The sequence below is a fragment of the Lycium barbarum genome, chromosome 8 (genome assembly GCF_019175385.1).
Source record: "Lycium barbarum isolate Lr01 chromosome 8, ASM1917538v2, whole genome shotgun sequence".
In the NCBI taxonomy this organism is placed as follows: Eukaryota; Viridiplantae; Streptophyta; class Magnoliopsida; order Solanales; family Solanaceae; genus Lycium; species Lycium barbarum.
Genome location: NC_083344.1, coordinates 100,844,405 through 100,853,157, shown reverse-complemented (window position 1 = coordinate 100,853,157; position 8,753 = coordinate 100,844,405). Strand labels below are relative to the sequence as shown.

The 8,753-nt window shown below is 37.2% G+C and overlaps 1 protein-coding gene across 3 annotated transcripts; it reads right to left on the bottom strand.

Moving 5' to 3' along the window:
* Positions 1–1,651: 1,651 nt before the first annotated feature.
* On the bottom strand, positions 1,652–8,477 carry LOC132606443 (uncharacterized). Of its 3 annotated transcripts, XM_060319943.1 has the most exons (8): positions 8,296–8,477; positions 8,043–8,069; positions 7,382–7,504; positions 6,424–6,751; positions 6,120–6,206; positions 4,650–4,736; positions 3,795–4,154; positions 1,652–2,368 (listed from the first exon to the last, which is right to left on the bottom strand). In XM_060319943.1, the coding sequence occupies exons 1-8, from the start codon at positions 8,340–8,342 to the stop codon at positions 1,862–1,864; spliced, it is 1,566 nt and encodes a 521-aa protein (XP_060175926.1). In that variant the 5' UTR covers positions 8,343–8,477; the 3' UTR covers positions 1,652–1,861. The 3 variants fall into 3 exon arrangements, with proteins under 3 accessions (XP_060175926.1, XP_060175927.1, XP_060175928.1); XM_060319944.1 differs by lacking the exon at positions 8,043–8,069 and having other exon boundaries at positions 8,296–8,447; XM_060319945.1 differs by lacking the exons at positions 8,043–8,069; positions 8,296–8,477 and adding an exon at positions 7,613–7,976.
* Positions 8,478–8,753: the final 276 nt, after the last annotated feature.

Below are 8,753 nucleotides of genomic sequence, written 5' to 3'. Positions count from 1 at the left end.
TTTATTTTTATAAGTGGGCCAAAAAATATGTTACGCTTTTAAAAGCATTTTTTTGCACGGATTGCCCTTCTTTTGGGGTGGTCTTTAAATTTTGCCCCTCATATTTGTGTTCTTTAAGTTTTGCCCTTCGCTTGGATACCTGAGGTTCTGGGTTCGAACCCCCGCTCAGGCATAAAATAAAAAAATAATTTCGCAAGGCAGGGCTGGGGGGAGTGTATGCCGGATCCGGCATACAATCCTTAAGGAAAAACTAAAGTTATGTCGGAGGGGGCAGACTTTGCCTTGAGATATATATATATATATATATATATTTTACTTTTCAAGGCAAACTTTTAATTATGCCTTAAGGAAAAGTTCCGCCTTATGGGGCATACTTTTAGTTATGCCTTAACTAAAAGTGTGTCCTATAAAATATAACTAAAAGTATGCCCCATAAGGCGAAACTTTTCCTTAAGGCATAACTAAAAGTTTGCCTTAAGGAAAAGTTCTGTTTTATGAGGCATACTTTTGGTTATACCTTAATTAAAAGTCTGCCCCATAAGGCATAGTTCCTTAAGGAAAAGTTTTGCCCCATAAGGCATAATTAAACTATGCCTTGACGAAAAGTTATGCCCCCTCCGGCATAACTTTAGTTTTTCCTTAAGGACTTTATGCTGGATCCGGCATACAATCCTTAAGGAAAAATTAAAGTTATGCCGGAGGGGGTAGACTCTGCCTTGAAACATATATATATATTTTTTTACTTTTCAAGGCAAACTTTTAATTATGTCTTAAGGAAAAGTTCCGCCTTATGGGGCATACTTTTAGTTATGCCTTAACTAAAAGCGTGCCCAATAAAATATAACTAAAAGTATGCCCCATAAGGCGGAACTTTTCCTTAAGGCATAACTAAAAGTTTGCCTTAAGGAAAAGTTCTGCCTTATGAGGCATACTTTGGCTATGCCTTAATTAAAAGTCTGCCTCATAAGGCATAACTAAACTATGCCTTGACGAAAAGTTATGCCCCTTCCGGCATAACTTTAGTTTTTCCTTAAGGATTTTATGCCGGATCCGGCATACACTCTCTCCAGCCCTGCCTTGCGAAATTATTTTTTTATTTTATGCCTGAGCGGGAGTTCTAACCCAGAACCTCAGGTATCCAAGCTAAGGGCAAAACTTAAAAGACCACAAATATGAGGGGCAAAATTTAAAGACCGCAAATATGAGGGGCAAAATTTAAAGACCACCCCAAAAGAAGGGCAATTCTGCCCTTTTAAAATTGTGTCACGTAGATATTATGCAAGACGAGTTGCTGAAGTCCCAGCCTACTTGCGTTTCTAGGAGCGGTATTGTGGTTAACCTAGCAAAATTCAGGGGAGACAAATGAAAAGAACACTTCTTATTATGGGATCGCAACCAGTCTGCCTTTGAAGTACAATTACATTCCTTGCTTGTTTCCACTTCATTTACAAAGATTCACTACAAGAAAAACTGTGGAAGCCTTTTGACTCATCCAGCACTTTTCTTTTGTGCTTTTCTTATTTATGTACTTTAAGCTCTTCATTTCGTACTATAAAGTCCACATTTAACGATGCGGCAGAGCCTCTATGGCTGGTAAAATTAGCAGAAAGGACAACCATATAAAACAGACATGAAGAAACAAAAAGCCAAGTTAAAATTAGAAGCTCTGATTGCTCATACCAACTGATTATACACAGTGATATCTCACCTTTCGACATAAACTTTTCCTCTTTTTTCCTTCCCAGTGATTAAACAACTAAATTTCAATATGGATAATAGAACAAAGTTGCTCAACAGCACGTCCCCTAAATTAGACCAAACACCTTCAAATACCCTGGTAAAATTGCATATTTGCATAATCCTAAGCCCGCGTTCCACCAGTAAAACTCATTGTTTCTTGAAGTTTTGCCAAGTGCTTACTACCATTAAGATGTGAAGCCATGGCAATCTCGCCAGAGCACCTAATGTTACAAAACCTACACCACAGCTTAGAATTATGAGTAGCACCACCAGCATTCTTCACTTGCTTCTGCTTTTGATGTTGTCCAGCAGCTCCTAGTTGGACCTTTTCTTTAGGTTTTTCATTAGTAAAAGGTGGGTTTCTTTCAGTTTTTGCTGTTTTTTTGAAAGTTTTCAGCACTGCACAATTTTCCCTATGTCTCCTCCCTCGAAGATGGCATTCCAAGTCATGCTCTGACTTAGTTGTCACTTGACATACCGCACAAGTCCACTCTGTCTGAACTTTCTTTACGGAATTAGTTTCTGGGAGTTTAATCTCCTCAGCATCTGCTGGAAGTGTTGTTTCCTTGATCTGCACAGCAGTTGGTTTCTTTTCAATCTGAATTGGAGTTTCCTTCACACTTTTAACCTGCAGTTCCACAGGGTACATTTTAATCACTGGCATACTATAGAAAAATAAATACTAGGCTGGAACAGAGGCAATATTAATGTTTAAAAGAATTAAGAGCTTCAATTCTCTCCCTCTTTTAGTGGCTTCAAATGTTGACAGCAGAAACTGGGGTCAAAATTGTTTTCGCATATATGGAGCTTCTTCTTAAGTTTAAACAATAATGCTTCTTGATCTCGGTGTCCCTTATCAATTGCCATCTTCCACATTTAGCTTGATTGATCAGCCTAAATCGTTGTCTTCATATACAGCTAAGCCTCACCTGCACTTTTCCTAACTTGACCACCAAGAGTATCACTAGCAGCTAATTAGCTATTCTCATGGGAACATCAAGCTCTCCTCTTTTTGATCAATCGCTTGCTTAAGATCTACCTTTATTGTTTGCTCAACAATTACATCCAGGAGCTGGGTTTACCCTGTGCGCACCCGAAGGGTAGCGGCTGCGGGTTCCCATGTCATAAAAAATATATCCCAAAAAAGGACCAAGGAAATTTTAGGGTTAAGAATGATACCCGCTCCGTTTAAATTTGTTTATCTTACTTTCCTTTTTGGTCTGCTTAAAAAAGAATGTCACTTTTTATATTTGGTAACTCTTTACCCCCAATATATCCAACATGGCATATTTAAGCACGCAAGATTCAAAGGGCATTTTGGTACATTACACACATCTTTTCTTTAAGACTACAAGATTCAAAAGTCTTTATTTTTTGGAAAATGGTGCAAATATATCCCTTGGTAAAAAAAAAGTGGTGCATATATACCCCTGCCGTTACACAAATGGTGCAAATATACCTTTTGCTGACAGAATTTGTTAAAAAATTATTAGCTTATTTTCTAATTAAAAAAATGCCGAGTGGCCTTAAAAAAAAAAAAAAAAAAAAAAAAAAAAAAAAAAAGTCAAACCTATTTTTTTCAGTAGACTTATTTTTCAAATCCATGTGGTATTTTTCTTTTTCTGGTTCATTTTAAAAAAAGGGTAGACTTATTTTTTTAAAGCCAAGGAGATTTCTTTTTCAAACGAACGAGACAACCCACTTGAAAAAAAAAAATTGCCTCGTGGCTTAAAAAAAAATAAGTCTACTTAAAAAAAAAAAGGTAGACTTATTTTTTAAAGCCACACGATATTTTCTTAATTAAAAGATAAGCTAAATGATTTTTCAAAAAATTCTGGCAGCAAGAAGGATATATTTGCACCATTTGTGTAGCGGCAGGGGTATATTTGCACCATTTGTGTGACGGCAGGGGTATATATGCACCACTTTTTTAACAAGGGGTATATCTGCTCTAAATCGCAAAATTGAGGGGTATATTTGCACCTTTGCCCTTATTTTATTAAACTCTGTGCCGAGTCAAACTAAGACAAACAGATCAAAACGGATGGAGTAACCTGTTTGGGCTCAGCTGCTTCATTAGCAATGTGCTCTGATCGTGCTGCAGCTTCATGTTTGAATTTCTCCTGATTAAGCTGATTTGACTTTGTTGTGACAGGTGAGCTTCCTTCACTTTTTGCTGTTTGCTTGCAAGTTTTCAGCCCTTCATACCTTGCTTTATGTTTCATTCCGTTGAGATGGAACTTCAAGTTTTGCTCTGAGGTGGTTGTCACTTGGCATACTGCACAAGTCCACTCTGTCTGAACTTGCTTTGAAGACGTAATCTCTGGAAGTTTAATCTCTTCGGCATCTGCTGGAACTACCATTTCCTTGACCTGCACTCCTATCGTTTTCGTCTCAATCTGAATTGGATATCCCTGCAGTTGCACAGATATCTTAATCGCTGTTATACAGATTAATTTTGCTTGAATACAGAAACACAAAACTGTGATACAATAAAGGTGGTACTGATGTTTAAAAATATTTAAGAGCACTAATTATCTCCCTTTTCTAATGGCTTCAAATCTTAACAGGAGAAACAGAGGCTCGAGGCCATTCTAAGATCCGTGAAACTAATGCAAACTTCAAAAAGGATTAATTTTACAAAATGCACCAGTTTAACTTTCAGGCCTAAATGATAATGCATTTGGATTCAATGTGCATTATTATTTGCCATCTTGCGCATTTAGCTTGATGGATGAGCCTACTTTTTGTTTTCATATACAGTAAGCTTCACCTAAGCTCTCCTCTTGTCATCAATCATGAATTAGTAGCTTGTTTAATGTTTCATCTATCAAGGCGTCTAGAGCAATACTTGTGAACACATAATATTCCAAAAGCAGTAAGGAAATTCAAGGGTTAAGAAATATAACCTGTTTGGTCTCAGCAGCTTCATGTTTTGCCATATGCTCCATCACTTTGATATCTTCCCAAACAGGATCACTCCCTTCACATTCTCTCTGATTAGGGGTAATATGTTTGTTATTTATGGGATTTTAAGGAATGAAAGCATGTGAAGAGACAAAAATAAATTCAAACGAACAAGTAATTAGTTCTGTTGTTAACAAAAGGAAATTCAGACTTTTTGATGCTTTATTTGATAAAACTAACTGCATAATGTTTATTATAATAACCTACTTCTCATGTACATACAATAGTTTAAGGGTTGGAAGGTACACAACATCTATGCAAACAAAGCATTCATGAATTTACTGGAAATAAGCAAATCTCCAAAATTAGTCCATGATATCATTGTTAGGATCAAGCACATACCAGCACAACAAAAGCTATAGCTGGTACCAAAAAACACAACTTTATTTCTTAACCCATACCTACTTCTCACGTACAAACAATAGTTTAAGGGTTGGAAGGTACACAACATCTATGCAAACAAAGCATTCACCAATTTGCTGGAAATAAGCAAATCTCCAAAATTAGTCCATGATATCATTGTTAGGATCAAGCGCATACCAGCACAACAAAAGCTATATCTGGTACCAAAAAACACAACTTTCTTTCTTAACCCATACCATCAAGCAACATGTTCGATAATGACTCCGTCTTGGGCCTCGCTATAGGCAAGATGTTGGTGTTAGCCAACAACCCACCCACCCGCCCCTCCCTCCCAAAAAAAGAAAAAAAGAAAGAAAAAAAAAACGGATGTTGTTCTCCTAGGAATCAAACTCATGATCGTGCCTCTGATACAACATGTTAGGATCAAGCGCTTACCATCATGCCAAAAGCTATAGCTGATAGCAAGGGTGCAACTTCATTTCTTAACCTAGCCCATCAAGCAAGTGGGTGTGCTCGTGTTAGACTATGATGCCGACTTACGTCATCCGCGGCCATGGGCGGATCTAGGATTTCTAAAAGATGGGCGCACCACTAAATAAAAAAAGAAAAGAAAAAAGAGTGGCAAAAAAAGAGTAGCAAAAAAAGAGTAGGAATTGATCCCTAATCCTCTAGGTAAATAACTCAACATTCATGATTCACCCAATTGCATTCATCCTTTTTGGAGCATGGATGCTACCAGTTAATATTATATCAATTCTAGAAAATATGTACATAAGACACCTAGTTTTACGGAGAGACCATGGGTTCACGTGCACCGTAATTTACATAGTAAATTCGCCCCTGTCCCCCGCCCATCAACCGGGCCTCGCCATAGGCGGGATGTTGGCATTACCAAACAATATCACATATATGCAAACCATTTAACTTGTATTCAACTGCTAATGCAACTTTCCAAATCATTATATAATGAAAACGCCAATAAAGCAGCAGCACAAGAAGTTAAAGTTGTTTAATACAGTACAGGCAGCTAGAAACAACAGCTGAAGCACCTGGTTGGGGGTAAGCTTTCCTGCTTCATCACTAGTATCAGCAGGCTTGATCTCTTCTGCATGATGATTCGAACTATAATCCTTGGACTGCAAATAGGACATCATGATAAGTATGAAGTTGCTATAAAATCCAGTAGAATATGTAGTTATACATTTGCTTCCGTAACGGTGGCAATCTAACTTTTGGCTACTGATATGGATTAGCAGTCTCGACTTTTATGTAACTAACTGATGTACATCAAAGTAAACGTGTCCAATTCGATAATGAACTGGCTGCTCCTTGCGAAAGTAACGTCTGCCATACCTTGTCTGCAATAAGTTTCTCCAGAGCATCAGAACCATTTTCTTCAAGATACCTCTCTGCCACAGCCAGAAATCTTTCATTCTTGAGAGATGGATCCTCCAGTGGTTTGTTAAACCAGTCAGTAACAGTTTGAAGGTTGACAGACAAGCACAAATACAGAAGGCATTGGTAGACATAGCAAGAATCATTAAACTGCCTGATACTATCGTGCAGTTTAAGTAGGAAACATGGACGAATAAGGTTTTGATAAAGATAACATGCGCCATTAAACTGTGGCATCACCAACCAACATATGGTTATTAATTTTATATATGGCCACAGAGGAACCCTGCCAAAGTAAATGAAAAGACATTAGTTTATGCAGCAGGACTAGTTTCTCATGCCGACATGTATTAGACAATTTTTCTCGAAATGCTTCAGCAAGCTCTCTAGCTCTTGAAATCCTCAACTTCTCACCAAGGGAATTTAAGAACACAAGCAAGAACAGACATATAACTACCAATATAGACGAGTAACTGAAACAGGTGCATTATAAGGCCTTGAGGTTCACTTGAAAAAGAATCTGTCACAATTCAATGAGTCAATATAAGAGTATGGATCCAGAAACAAATTGTAATTACTTGAGCAGGGTGCAAGCATGAGAATTTGCATATGAAGCATATACTCGTTCCGTTGGGGTTTAGTATCAAGTAGATATCTGCCTACAAGGTAAGGCCACCAGTAGAGGATATCATAAGTTCATTAACCGTTAATGTCTTTGAGTTTGCCCTTATTTTTCTTCAAGACAGAAAATTTTCCCAATGATCTTCACTGAAGTATCTACTTAACAAGTGTCAATAATTCAAAGAGTTCCTATTTCCATATGATTTAAAGAGGATCCTGAAAGGAATACATGTAAAATAAAGGTCACAAATTTTTGGCCCTTTTAATATAGCCAACTAAGAGTACAGCACATTACCATTCAATAACCTTCTCAAACACGTGCTCGAACAGAGAAATAAAGGAAAAGATGGTCCAATATGTGACTAGCTTCCGCATGTGATACTTGGAGCCAGCCTCAATCGCTCGTATTGATGCAAATCTGCAGTTCCACAAAAGAATTGGTAAGCAAGCAAAAATACTACACCAGTTAACCAATGCTGGAAATATTGTTATGCCTTAGCGTGCACTTGGCCAGGGGCGTAGCTACCTTTAGTGAAGCCGGCTCAATTGAATCCCCCTGCCTGAATATTAAAATATGCTAAATGGATAAAACAATTTTTTCCATATATATAGATATATATGACATAGGATAAAATCTTAGATGCGACATTTTTACTTTTTTTAATCGCCTTGTTCAAATTCTTGGCTTCGCCACTGCATTTGGCATGGAGATAAATACTTTCTATGAAAAAAAATTGTTTTAGGAAAATGCTTACAGTAAAGAAAATTCGCTGGGAAATCATTTGCTTGATTATTTATTTGGTCGGATATATATATATAAAGAAAGAAACAAGTGATACAAAATAGTAGAAGTTTGGTTATTTGTAAATTAAAGAAAAGGGGTTTCCATCCAAATATGGAATTGTAAGATCACATAATATGTGCAAAATAGAGTAATGGGGAGTTCACACACTTACAGAGGATAGCCCAGAGCAAGTACCGGCCTGCAAATACAGTAGAGCAAGAAATCAAGAGTATAAATACATGCAACATACGTACTTGAATATGTAGACTCATGCATATACGTAGAATGTTGGGGGGGGGGGGGGGGGGGGGGGGGAAAGGTAGACAAAGCTAAAGTCTTGTTTATCTAAGACAACTTAGCAAGATTTCATGTCCCAAGTTTCATTTTTAACAAACAACACATACGGAGAAAGAAAATAAATTTACCAAGCGAGGAAATCGATCAAGTGAAGCGTATATCTGAGAAAACCCATTTGGAAAAAATAAATTTTCTTTGCTTTTCTTTGTTGCAATTTCCTCAACCGGAGTTCTATCAAGTTCTCGAGTTCCAATGATCAGAGGGAAGGGAACAGACACGCTGTACTACACAAGACTTTATGAAGATGAAAAGAAGTAAAGAGTATTCAAAAAAGGTCTTTCTTTTCCAGTAATAACAAAAATATCCTACTAATGGTGTGTTGTAAAGTGGAAAAGATAGGCCAACTTTGGAAAAGTATAAAATTGACACGTCTTTCTACGATCCAATCAAATAAAAGCATTGAGTTCTCATTTTATTTTTCTAATTTAAATGTGTGATTCTGGCGAATTGTAATTAACAGCCCAATTAATGAAAGTTGAGTCACCATAGTACTCGCAACTTTCGTTTTCTCACTTGAACTAGTGTC

Excerpts from the sequence above, each read along its gene's own strand:
- LOC132606443 (XM_060319943.1), bottom strand. The coding sequence starts at position 8,342 with ATGGGTTTTCTCAGATATACGCTTCACTTGATCGATTTCCTCGCTTG. Across the intron at positions 8,070-8,295 it reads TTGATCGATTTCCTCGCTTG|GCCGGTACTTGCTCTGGGCT; the intron begins GTAAATTTATTT and ends CTGTATTTGCAG. Across the intron at positions 7,505-8,042 it reads CTTGCTCTGGGCTATCCTCT|ATTTGCATCAATACGAGCGA; the intron begins GTAAGTGTGTGA and ends GTGGAACTGCAG.